Source organism: Bactrocera dorsalis, chromosome 1 (genome assembly GCF_023373825.1).
Source record: "Bactrocera dorsalis isolate Fly_Bdor chromosome 1, ASM2337382v1, whole genome shotgun sequence".
Taxonomy (NCBI): Eukaryota; Metazoa; Arthropoda; class Insecta; order Diptera; family Tephritidae; genus Bactrocera; species Bactrocera dorsalis.
This window is the reverse complement of record NC_064303.1, coordinates 18,516,236-18,530,140: the sequence shown is the minus strand read 5'-3', so window position 1 is coordinate 18,530,140 and position 13,905 is coordinate 18,516,236. Positions and strand designations below refer to the sequence as shown.

Genomic DNA, 13,905 nt, shown 5'->3' with positions numbered 1-13,905 from the left:
CTGTCTCTTTTACAAAGCGAAGACCTATTCTGGCTTTGAGGCCCCTAACAATCGATGGCAGGAAGTTGAAGGTGTCTAAAGAGGTCAAATTACTTATCCTCACATTAGACACAACATTACTGTGGAATAGGCACGTGGAATTAACACTGTCCAAAACCAACAAGGCCCACACGATATGCAGACGCCTAGACAGTAGATCCTGGGGCCAGGTATCATTAGATGGCTGTACACCATGTTTGTACGGCCTATTGTCACTTATGGTTTCTTGGGAGTCAAAGGAGTCTTCGGTATGCTTTCAACTATCGAAGATTCCAAATCTAAACACTTGCATTCATGCTGGAGCTCACACCGCTGCATCTAGTGATCAAACAGGTAGCAAAAACATACTCATGGCAGCCCAAAATGGAGCTAATGTCGTCTCAACAATAAGGGCCCTAGGCGAGACACACCACTGTTTTCTTCCAAGGCAATCAATGAGGGTAACCTTTACCAAAGATAATGTCGTCTTCGACCTACTAAATAACGGCACTATCCAGTGATACACTAACGGCTCGAAAACCCCGGAAGGTATTGAAGCAGACATTGCGAAACCGCATATCAAACTATCCATACCAATGGGATATTTCCCGAACATATTTCAAGCAAATGTTGTTGCTATAAGTCAGTGTGCAGAAATCAATCTCCACCACAACTATCGCAACCAGCGTATCGCTATACTTAGCGGCACTAAAGGCGATCTCAGTCTATGAAGTTCAAACGCTTTTAGTGGTGGAGGAGTGTATAGAAAGGCTGAACCGGTTATCAATTTGGAACTGTGCACACCGAGACACACTGGAGGCTCAGGAAGTATTTGTCCAACATGAGCATAGTCTCTTGCCTAAACTGTCAGTTTTGCGACATGGAACAGGAAACTTCAGAACACCTGAGGCTATACGAGTATACATTGATCTAAGAAAGTATCAATCATGAAAGGTATAAAACTGTATTTAAATGAAAGAACAATCGCTGCATGATGACTTCGGTCCAAAATGTTTAGAAAGTTCTTAAAATTTTGTATTGGTCCTTTGTTTCCCAGAGAGTACACATTGAAGCTACTGATTAATAGTAGAGTAGTACTCAGTGGTATACCTGCGTCTCGGAAATGTTAAAAGTCATTTGGCGGGAATACTGGGTTAATGCATTAGGTACTCCGTACACATTAACAGTTACTGAGCGTCTTTCAATCAGAATTTTTTGCAATAAGTTGTAAGTGTTAAAGTTGAATGGCGAATTAGTTCGTGATCGGTTTCCTCTAAACAAGGCTGAAACCGAGAATGAATGACTGCCGCTCATATCAGAACTCTACTTGGCAATGGGATACCATACCATAAAGGTGGCATTCCAGAATGGGAAAAGAGTGAACAGAAGCGGATACTGACGCGAAGCTAAATCGTTGTTAGGATAATATAATCTCCAAAGGTTGAAATTCAAGCGACAAATGTCGTATTGAGTTGTTCGATAGGCAACTGGCGGTAGCCGAACCTACAAGACGACCGGAGACTTTAATCTAAAATCTCGGGCAGCAGTTAGAACTTGGAGTTACCACCAATCTGCTCATTGGGATTGGCCCTTTGTGAAGATTCGTGGTGGCTGTGGTTTAAACCTAAATGCTGTAAAAATTCAATCCAGTGTGGAGTCGCACTGTGGCCGGATGCCGGACCTTCAGCACGGCAGAGAACTTAGATCGGCCTCGAACCCGACCAAGGTGAAGAAGGCGTCCCTTCCACCTAGAATTGGAATAGAATTGGAACCAAAATACGTGCAAAAAGCATTGAAGTGAGGCCGTCACCGGCAGGTACTCACGTAAACCACAACGATTGTTGTGCGCTCAAGTCTAGGGAAATGATGTCTATTTAGACATCTTCTCGTTTGCATCGGGTTATTTTATTTATCAGACTGATTTGGGCTGGCTACAGGATCATTGCAGGAAACTTTAAGGCTGATGAGCTTGTCAGCACAAGTAATTCAGCCTCAAAAACTGCAGAGGGGACGGGTAGAAGCTTCGTTGACTTCTTGTCGTTTCTTACTAGAACTGTTGACGCTCAGCAAGCTTTGATCGACTACCTGCAGCAGTGAAGTTCCAAGGACCTTCGGGCCTAGTGGAAATTGGTTTAATGAGCTCTTCGCTCCCGGTTATGTCCACCTTTCGATTATTGTATGAGTTCTAACTGGACACTATCCGATCAGGATTCATGAGGTAAATTCGAACATTTGCCCGACGCAGGCTTTATTAGCTATTTGAAAGAATATGAGGCCGAATCAGCTCCACACTTTTTCCTCGAATGCTCCGCTTTTGATAGATCAAAACAAAAACATCTTGGAGATCATACTTTTAGGCATCCAAGTAAAATAGTAGAAATATAAATAAAATACTTAAGCAGATTTGTGGTAGATGCCCGCGTGCATATGATTTTTGTATGGGCGAGGACGGTACATAACAGTTTTAGTGTAATCCCAAGTCTTGCTGAGGCATTAGAAATCCAACCGTAATTTAACGAAAATTAAAAGATGAATTTATTTTAGGGTGGCCTTGCTATTAAGTACCACGAACCAGTTGCTCAACCCACATTTCGGTAAGACTAGTTTCCTATTTGTGATAAAGAAATTTTCGAAATTCCGCTTTTGCATAGTGCCAGCATACATAGTATATCCGTTGAAAATTAAGAAAATTAAATAATAACAAAGCCACTGTGAACAAAACCAAATAAAACGAAAAAGAGAGTCTTCCATTATCACTGGCGCCAACAACAATCAGTCACTGGAGACCGCATACAAGTGAATAAAACGGTTAATTGAGCAGAACATGAACATGTCCAGTTGGGTACTGCCAGCGCATGCATACATGCGCGCTTAATGAATGAAAAACTGCAACAAACACAACAACAATAGGCGAATGCAGCAACTTTTATGCAAACGGACAACAATGCATTCAAAAGCGACTGCCAAAGCCATTTTCGGAATATGATTTTTGTGCGCATTTCAGCTGTCACACACAAACAGCATGAGAGGGGGGGTTTATGGCATGCGCCCCAAGAGAAATGCTGAAGCGAACGAGCAGGCAAACAACGGTTAGCAGGATAGCAGGTTACAAAAGGAAGACGGAAAATGTGGCCACTGCGATAAGAGTTCGAACATTAGAATTCATTAACGCCAGCAAGGTAAGTGACAATGCGAATAAAAACGCGGAGATAGTGAGAGAGAGAGAGCGAGAGGCAATGTTGATATTCGCGGAAAATTACTGCGGGCGCGCTGTAGTGCGGAGGCCATGGAATTGGTTTACGGGATGGAGATGGAGTATGGGTTGGAGCTTCAGTTCGAGTTTGAGCTCGCAATGCGAGCTTTCAATGGAATTATGACGGAAAGGTGAAGGCGAGCGCAAAAAAAAAAACATTGCAATAATGGCTGTTGTTGGGCAAGCGACGCTAACGCGCAGTTGACAGTAGCAAGTTGTTCAATTAAGCGCGTACATGTTGCATGTCGCATGTCGTATGTTGTTGCAAATGCAAACTGCAAACTACATACAACTACAATAAAAGTGTCAACAACCTGCTGAATTTTTTCCCCCCCGACCGCACGCGCTTGTTTGCTAGTTTAGCACACATTGCTGTGGCGCTCGCTGGTTTTTGCTCCCTTACGCGCGCTTTGCTCACCTGCTGTTTAGCGTCGGTTATGCCCTGCGCTTTCGATGATGTTAACCGTTGATGACGGAAATGACAGCGCTAATGTTTTTGGATGATATTCTTTTTGTTGGTTTTCAGCTGTTGTTGTTGTTGTTTTACTGTTGTTGTTGTTTTCAAGTTGTTGTTGTTGTTTTACTGTGACAATGTTGTTTTTACTGTTGTTGCTATGCTGCTTTTTGTGGCATATGTATGTTTGTATGCTTGTGAAAATGCAAAAATGTCCCAAATGTAGCGCTGACCGAAGGGGGGCAGCAGCACGTTGCATGTTGCCTCAAATTACAACGTACATAAAATTGCTCCCGTGTGACCGCCACTACAGGCTGTTCGCTGGCAATAAGTGAATATGTTTGCAAGTATGTGTGATTGTATTTGTTTGTGTGTTCATGCCTTACATGTCCTGTCAGCGGCACTGGTGTCATGTGATGACAGATGAAATTCACCGAAAAACTACATGCAATGATGATGACAATAAAAACAACAAAAACAATTATAACATCGACACTTTTTCGGCAAATTTTAGTAACTCTATCGGTTTTTAGCTTTTAGTTGTTGACGTCATATTACGTTTGTATAGCTACTATATAGGCAACACTCACACATAAGAATATACACTAATTGTATGCTTCTTCTTCTTAACTGGCGTAGTCACCGCTTATGCGATTATAGCCGAGTCAACAACAGCGCGCCAGTCGTTTCTTCTTCGCTACGTGGCGCCATTGGATATTCAAGCGAAGCCAGATCCTTCTCCACTTGGTCCTTCCAACGGAGTGGAGGTCTTCCTCTTCCTCTGCTTCCGCGGCGGGTACTGCGTCGAATACTTTCAGAGCCTAGCCAACGTAGCCGCTGTCTTTTAATTCGCTGAACTATGTCAATGTCGTCGTATATCTCGTACAGCTCATCGGCCCATCGAATGCGATATTCGCCGTGGCCAACGCGCAAAGGACCATAAATCTTTCGCAGAACTTTTCTCTCGAAAACTCGCAACGTCGACTCATCTGTTGTTGACATCATCCAGGCCTCTGCACCATATAGCAGACGGGAATTATGAGTGACTATAGAGTTTAGTTTTTGTTTGTCGAGAGAGGACTTTGCTTCTCAATTGCCTACTTAGTCCCGAAGTAGCACCTGTTGGCAAGAGTTATCCTGCGTGGATTTCTAGGACTGACGTTGTTGGTGGTGTTTACGCTGGTTCCAAGATAGACGAATCTGTATGCACACATACTAATATATACACTTATACCAATTTATATATACACATACTAATGCATACATATTCACCTATACAAAGAAACACTCACAAATTCATACACAGAAACTATCAACACATGTTGAGCTCTCCACTCGGCCACATATGCACCTGGCTTACATGTTGCAAATTGAAAAGCTAGTTTGTCCTAACAACAAAAATGCGCATTATGAAATAATATTTTATTCCTATTTGTTCTATTATTTATTGTCTATGCTGACAAATGACTTGTCAGTTGTTGAATTTCTAATGCATTGCATTTGAATATGGCTTTCAGTCAATTGATTAGTTGCCCACTGCTCCATAATGTCTTTGATGGTGTTCTTTCTAAGTCATGTGACCTCAATAACTGCGGTTTTTGTATAACTACCTATTTTTCTTTTTATGAGTTGGAAAGGAAAGAACCTCTGATTTCAAGCTAAAACAAGACAAAATATTTACTTTGAACCGAAGCTTTAGTACCTTTGAAGGTTGGAAACACGGACAATATTCCAGTAGTAATTACAGCAAGAGGCACAGAAGTAGCGCGAAGAAAGCTTAATCAGGTCATGATACGGACTCAAGCATGGCTCGACACACATAACCTCCAGCTCGCTACGGAAAAAACAGAGGCTACTAACTACTGTTAACAAATAAGCACATACACCTCAAAGTAAGTGCGCAAACGATCACGGATATGCTTAGGACTCAAAAAGCAGCAAACACTAAGGCATAAGGCTGGATCCCAGACTAACCTTTTGGGTACAAACCCAGCACGCCGCAGGAAAGGCTGCGAAAATCACCTCCCAAGTTAGCAGACCAACATAGGGGGCTCCAGCCAAGGAAAGAGAAAGCACCTAATGTCGACAACAATCAGCGTTCTATTATACGGAGCTGAGATCAAGGCAGACGTGGTTAAAAAGTAAAACTGACGTAACATAGTGGCCAGAGTGCGCCACACTACAGAACTCAAAGTTACATTAGCCTACCGAAAGGAGGAAAAAGAAAAAGCTGTGGGAGCTGAAGAAAACATCCGAAAACAAGGAGAGCGCTAATTACCGAATAAAGAAAGACACCATACTCGCATGGCAATGAATATTGCAGAATGAGAGACGCGACAGATGGACAGCCAGACTAGTAAAAGACTACCCACCCAACTATGGATAAGCAGTAAATTCGAAGAAGTCAACTTTATACAACTCAGCTGTTATCTAGTCACTTCTTACTTCACTTCATACTTCAAAAAGTACCTCAACAGTGTGGGAAAAGACGAAGAGCCGACGAGCCGACGAGCACTTGTTACTGATATTGATCCGATATGGGCGGTTCCGACAAATGTTATCTAATAAACTGAAAAGTTTCCTATACAAACAGTTAATTCTGATCATTCAGTTTGCTACACAGCTAAAAGCTATAGAGGTCCGATATAAACTTGATATCTTCGAAGATTACATGATTGCGTTAGGCAATATTCTTTGGCGACTCTTGTGAAAACATTTCTTCAAATAAAAAGGTTTTCCTTAGAAGAACTTTACTCCGATCGAACACTTTGTATGACAGCTATAAGTTATAGCAGTCAGATATCGATGGCTTCTACACATGAGTAACGACTAGTGACTTGTTCAGAATTTCAGATCGATATCTCAAAAATCAGTCTAACAATTTGGCATAAACAGACGGACAGATGAAGAGATGGACAGATGGTCTGACGAACATGACTAAATTGGCTTCACTCATCACATTGATCCTGATAGTAGGTGTTAGTTTTAAGACAGATATATTTCATAAACATAAATACTACTTCTAGATCTACCTTTAGAAAATGCTTTTGACTCGTTCGAAGTTTGACAAAGACCAGGTACGACATAATGTCTTATATGTAATTTTCTTTCTTAGCCTATTTTGTTGATTGAGAAGAAAACAATTTCACGTTTGTTTCAGTATGCTATTGGAACCCTAACAGAGGTTATTTGTCATATGGACTCAAGCATAGAAATTAATGATGAAAGCATTTTTAATACTTATTAGAAGTTAATACTTGTACCCAAGTTAGACAGGACTCAGTTGGTTTTCAGCGATAATGTTTAACTGCAACACTCAGCTAAAACCAAAGAACGGTAGAAAGTCTTAAACACTTAGGAATTTATATTGAAAAAAATTACGTTTAAATTATTAAAAAAAACTTTGAGCAGACTCTTTTTTCGAAACGGCAAATAAACTTTGTCTTGAAGACAGTTTTTCTATTGGAAGAATACCAACTTTCTGATTCTTAATTTCTTAATATCACTACGCTAAGTTAAAAATATATATATACTCGTAATGGGGAAAAAATTGTAAGATATTTTTCATAATTCGAAAATTCTTACTTCATTCTTAAAAATTTATGACCTCTCTCCGAAAGTAATCGCCTTGGCCAACGTTTCCGGATAAGCCTTCAAGGCGCATAGCGATTTACGTTTGATGTATCAATTGACTCAAAACGGTTCCCCCGAAGCGTTTGAGTTTGCTGAATAGCCGAAAGTCGTAAGGGCTAAATCAGGTGAATATGGTGCCTGCGGCGCGATACTGGTTGAATAAATCATGGAAAACTCCCGAAGAAACAATGCAGTGTGCGAGGATGGTGGTGCAAAAATAAACAGTTGTTGGCCCATAATTACCGCCACTTTTAACGAACAGCTTCGCGAAAATGACGCATAACACTTAAATAGTATTCCTAGTCGACAGTTTCATCGATCGGAAGGAATTCGGAGTGCACCACACCTCGATAATCGAAGAAAACTGTCAACGTAGCTTTGATTTTTGATAGGCTTTGACGCAGTTTTTTCTGTTTCAGCTCACTTTTGACACGATATTCGACCGATTGATCGTCTGTTTCCGAGTCGTAAGCATATATGCAAGCCTCATCGCCAATAATAACATGTTTTATGACATCCCGGTAGTCGAAAAGCATTGTTTCAGGGACGTGTTTACACTTTTTTTAGGCCCAAATGCCGTCTTGTCTATGGATGCCTTTATTTACTTTACATTTTTTTATTAAAATATTATAACTTTATTTTAAAAAATCGTCCTTCACTGCGGCAGTAATAACAGACTTCTCAGTGGATATAACCTAACCAAAATTCTCGACTAGTATACATCCGTAGGTCTTTGTACTTGAGCTGATGAATTTTGAAATTTAAATTTTTTATGCGGTTTAATAGTAAAATTTAGAAGGATGTGAAGCCAAAACGACCGTCGTCCTTCCATAAGTACCTCTATAAAATAGATTCGTGGTTTTGCAGATCGAAAGAAAGACATTAATTTGACCTAACAGAAAAGCCAACTTGTCATAAGCTTTTAGAAAAATATATTTAATACTTTTTGCCTTGACGACCCAACCAATTACATTCACCGAAAAACTTGTTCATCAACGTTTTAACCATTTCTTTTAACATGCCCATAGACATTTGCCAATATGTAGTATGGGCATAACATAAAAACATAATAAGCAATTTGCATACCTGTGTAGTCCGGTGTGACATGTTGCCGTTGCATGTCATTCATGGAGCAACCGCTCGCTGCACTCGTGTACATATTCACATTGAACGGTTCATGGTAGAGGCTGCTCTTGTCAATCGACTCCGTGTCATTGTCCATAGTGACGGCCTGCGAAAGCATAATAAATACGTTGAGGGAATGTGTTGGTCATGTAAAAATTGTTTTAAAAATAACACCAAAAACAAAGAGAATATGCAAAAATATTTGCTGAAAATTACAACAGCAACTCACCTTCATGCCATTGCAATTGAGCCGCTTGTCGGCGCCGCCAAGCGTATCCGGGTTGAAGTTGTGTTGGAATGCATCGAGCACATTGCCGCCACGACCGCGTTTATTACGTATGACGATCAAGAGTATGACCACAACGAGCACCAATATGATGGCCACCAATACGGCGAAAATGAAGCCAATCAAACTGTTCTCCGGTTCGGGATGGTCTATGGGTTTGGGTGAAATCACTAATGAGTAAAGGCAAATATGGAAAACCGACTATTAGATAGTAAAGAATTTGGAAAATAAAGTGAAATTTTGTAAAATAAAAATTGTTGAGCTGCATTTGGTAACAAACTACAAAAATTTGTACTGTGTTTATAGCAAAAATTATAACTGTCGTTTGAAATTATTACTCTCTCGGTCTGTGGCAAGCCACAACTTCAGCGTATTTTATTTTTAAACCCTAAAAATTATTTTTTATATTCGAAAATCTTTTCGCCTGCTTGCAAACTATTTTTCCTCTAACTTCACATTTCCAAAAGCATATCAACTATACTTAACATTTCCATATAGTTCTCAAGCAAAGTGTGAAATGCTCATAATATTTCTTCCGTATAATCCTTGTATCCTTAGCAGCGTAGCTATGTTAAATATGTAGCGGCATGTTTCCGGTCTTCAGTTGTAGTGCCCGCTAGTTGTAAATGCAATTTAATATGAATGAAAATGGATATGACGCGGCGGAAAAGTGTGAAGTAGGGATTCGAAAAGAAACGCTAAGCTCACAGAATGATTTGTACATTTTTAATATGCCAGTGGTTTATATAAAAATGTTGATTTCGTTTGGCTTAAAGAAGTCAAGAATTTATTATAATATGTATAAATGCAATGCAGGCGCTTGGAGGGTTTGTTAGAAGTTGAGATTTCTGTGGACACTACAAGTAGTCATTAGTTTGGAGTTTTTGGTTTAATAAAAACACTGCTTTCGCACTAAACAGATATTTAACTCGAGTTTATTGATTTTTAGCCTAAACTCTACTTTCAAACACAGAGTTAAAAATTTAAAAACTAAAATTTGTCAGTTAATATAGGAAAATTTTTCCCTAAAAAATCTTTTTTTCCTAAAAAAAATGTTTAACTCGAGTTTATTAGATATTTTGGTGTTTAGCATAAATTCTACTCCCAAACATAGGGTTTATGATTTCCAATTAACATTTGTTTTTACTAAGAGGGTTTTCCTGAAAAATTCTCTAACTCGAGTTAACTGGTCATTCTGATGTTAAGCATTAAACCCTACTATCAAATGCTGTTTATCATTTAATAAGTAAAATTAGTTCGTTATTGATACAAACGTCTTCTCCCCAAAAAGTTCTTTAACTTGACTTTATTTGTAACTTTGGTGTTTAGCATTAAACTCTACTCTCAAACAAAGGGTTTATCATTTTATTTAATAATAAACAAATAATAAATAAGTAAAATTAGTTCTAAAAAAATCGTTAACTCGAGTTTATTAGACATTTTGGTGTTTAGCTTAAACTCTACCCTCAAACATAGAGTTTATCATTTTACATGTAAAATTTGATTCGTAATAAACAAAGACTTCTCCCTCAAAAATTCTTTAACTCGAGTTATTTTGGTGTTTAGCAGTAAACACCACTCTCAAACATAGAACTTATTCTTTTGCAAGTAAAATGCGTTATTTGTTAACCACAACCATCACGATACTCCCCGGGGGACAGTTCGCATGAGCAGGTCGATATGAACTCCAAGGGTTCCTGCTTCTCGCAGGTCTAGAATTGAGTCTTTGGTCAGACCTCGTAGCCGAAACTACTGCCAGTTCAGCTTCTATACTGCTCTGGACTGGTAAACATACGCACAAACCATTCACACAAGATGCTAACCCTAATTCACAATTAAATGCCTTCGCCGCCTAAAAAATTCACGCGCAAACGACCCTAACTGTTCGGCATTCGGACTAGTGGAGATCACAATGCTAACATCTAAACGTCCATCAGTCCAGCTAATCCCCATATCACCCAGATCCGTAATGTCCGAGTACATCGGGTATTGTTATCAAAAAGTCAGGTTATTTGACTAACTTGATGTGGTGCACCATTTCCGTCGGACCAAACTGTCAAGAAAGAATATTATTTGAGTGTCTTGAGCTGTTTGCGTTAAGCGCCGGAAACCGCCGTTATTATGAGCGAACAACTGTTGGGTACTTCAACACGAATATTCACTATGTTATACTGGATTGCTTCTTCCCGACCTTCATGACAAAAATTCGATTAATGTCATTTCGCAACCGTCGTATTCACCTGATTTTACTCCGTGTGGGTAATGGAGTTAGAGAGCAGATCTTTGAAAAATCTAGTCTCTCACAGAGAAATCATTTGCGAGTATATGAAAAATAAAATATAGGACTTGGAAAAGGGAGAAGATAATGAAGGATAAAAAAAGTAGTATTTTCAGGGAAAATTTAATCTCTTGAAGATCGAGTCAAATATTAAGTTCACGAATGAAAGTCCAGTCTTTAGCTGAGTGGGTCTAGTAAAGGGAAAGTTTCTACCTCTGCCAAAGTCTGCCAGCCATTCCTTTTCGGTTTAAAGGTGTTAAAAACCCCTAAATTCCAATAGTCGTACGATGCCTATGACCAACGCAAATCCTCTCATCGCTGCTGGAAAATTTTATTTAATATACGTGCACATTTTATGTGCCACAAGAATAGAAATGTCTATTGCTGCCACACGCAAAATAAGAGAGAGATTTCAAAACTGCAAGTGCTCGCTTAAGTGTAATTCACATCAAAACGTCTAAATGTGGCAGTGATTTTCATTTCGAAATCATTTTTATGCGCACAAAATGTTCCACTGAATGAAGTTGCATTTTCTGACAGCCAGCTAGTTCTAAGTGTTAGCGTGTTGTGTTAAGAAAAAATAAATTTAAGTAACGGAGTTTGAAGAAAAATCACTTACCCAATGGTGTTTGCGGTTGACTGCGCTCACCAAATTTTCCGTTAATGACGCGCTCCACTTCATCACGCTGAAACGGATACTCGGCATTATCTTGCGGGGTTGCACCCGCAGCTAACGTGCCACCAGCGAAATCTTCGTCTGTGAAATTGCCAACAATAGGTGCTGGAAGTAGAAGAGAAATACGAATGAAAGGAAAGGAAAAATGTTAAAAAAGGAAGACGAAATGTGGCGGATTCGCCGAAGAAGAGAGAGATTGTTTTGAGCGTTATATTATTTTTTTCCATATACATATATGTATTTATTTTCACTGTAAAACAGGATGCTTTTTTTGCTCAATGTGCTTTTTCGATAATTAGTCTTTCTCGTCAATATTTCGAAGACTCCATGAATTTCAGGCTGATTATCTAACTTAACCCAAAAAAATAAGGTTTTTTATAAGCACTGATGATTTGATGAAATAATAACTGTTATATAAAGGTATCAATGACACTATAGTTAAGTTCATTATATTCTACAGAGACTTTGTGTGGTGAAAAACATTGGAAAATATTCACACTTGCCAAAAAACTTGAAAGTGTTCCACGAGCCGTGCTTATTAGTATGTGTCGTGCAGTAAAGATCGCAAAAGTTGCTATTCGACTCAGAAAGCTTGGTATCTGCATGTTTCTGAACACTCTAAAATCCTCTTACATTTTAATTTCATACCAGAATATTTGCACCATAGAGTCAACGAACCAGTGTTCGTAATTATGGCTGCTTGTGCCGTCAAAAAATTCTTCTCAGCCTAAGATAAAGGTAAGATAACCAGCAAGCTTCTTGACCACATCAAAGTTACTCTTTCCCTAATTGTAAGTGTTACAACTAATCATTGTTCTATTGGTGTGGTAAAAATCTCTAAGTTAGTTGTAGAAGCTGCCTGGAGGCAGACGAGGTAAAAACATCTCGCCACTTTCTTTTACAAAAAGTGCTTATCTTTAACTTAAAGCGTTTATCTAGGATCAAGAGAGCCTGAAGAGTTTCCACCGTGCCTTCAACCACTGTTTGGATTTCCCAGGAGCTCAACATAATACTAAAATTATGGAGAAGCTACCTTGAATAAAAGCAACGTTTATGGATGGTACAAAATGTGCTCGGAGTGTCGAGAAGGTGCCGCACGCTCGAGAACGTCAAGCAAGGACGAAAACATTAATAAGGTGAGGAAAATAGAATGGGCTAATGGTCGAATCACCGTTAGAGAAATTACTGTGGAACTAAACTTATTGATTACTCAGGAGACATTGGATTCCTTCTGCGATGACCCCTATCTACACCAGAGTGTCACAAATGGGACGGATGATGGGTTTATGGTTTTGATGTGGAAAGCAAAGCTCAATCCTTCCAATGGAAGCTGCCATGAAGCAAGACCGAAAAAATTACGCCTCTGACTTTTTTGTTCCCAAAGCTAAAAGGGCCCCTGAAAGTACGACGCTACGCTACGATTGAGGAGATAAAAACTGCAGCGAAGGATAAGCTAAACAAGATCACAAAGAAAAAATACTTTTTTAAGTGATATCTGGTGGTGATTACTTTGCAGGGGATAAAATAAATATTCATGAATACGTAAACACTTTCTTATGGGCTTAGACTTTTTTATGGGTTTATTGCCCTAAATCTTCAAGTTGATCCGAGTAATATTTTTCGAATACTACAGTCTGTCAAGTAAGAGGGTGGTCGACTTTACCGACAGTTAATGAAAGGTTTCGCTCTAATTCCTTTGTCCTTGATGCGTTGTCAACAAAGTTTCAGTTGTCGTCTTTTGAAAGAGAACTACGTTAAACGCCATGAGTGCTAAGTACGCGTCGTGCTACAAAGCTGTGTTCCTTTGCATCCACCCGAAAGGTCCCAAAATTTCGCAATCAGAGGCTGCTGAATGTATTGGAAAGTCGAAGGCATTTGTACAGAAGTGGATACAGCGATATATAGTGGCTAAAAATTTCGATGATTTTCCAGAACGTGGTTCGATAGGAAAAGTGAACAAAAAAGATGAAACAACGATAGTGAATCTTCCTTCGCGGAATCCTGCTTTGACACTGCGGCAAGGGCAAGCAAAATTAATGGCAAAAGATCTAGATATACCCTACGAAATTATCCGAACCCTTCTTCATAATCATGATCTGAAATGGCGCAACGCAATGAAGAAGGCTCTGTTGACTGAAAAACTTGTGATAAATGCTTGGGCGCATGAGAATATTGATAGAGA

At 39.4% G+C, this 13,905-nt stretch overlaps 1 protein-coding gene across 3 annotated transcripts in view; it reads right to left on the bottom strand.

Moving 5' to 3' along the window:
* The window catches only part of LOC105233382 (discoidin domain-containing receptor 2), a 486,209-nt gene that overhangs the window by 227,116 nt on the left and 245,188 nt on the right, over positions 1-13,905 (bottom strand). For 2 of the 3 annotated variants that reach the window (XM_049457497.1, XM_049457502.1), the window contains 3 exons: positions 11,667-11,828; positions 8,713-8,939; positions 8,445-8,589 (listed from right to left, as the gene is read on the bottom strand). In XM_049457497.1, coding sequence (XP_049313454.1) covers positions 8,445-8,589; positions 8,713-8,939; positions 11,667-11,828 — 534 coding nt within the window. The remainder of the gene's footprint in view (positions 1-8,444; positions 8,590-8,712; positions 8,940-11,666; positions 11,829-13,905) is intronic. The other variant, XM_049457512.1, reaches the window with a different exon arrangement.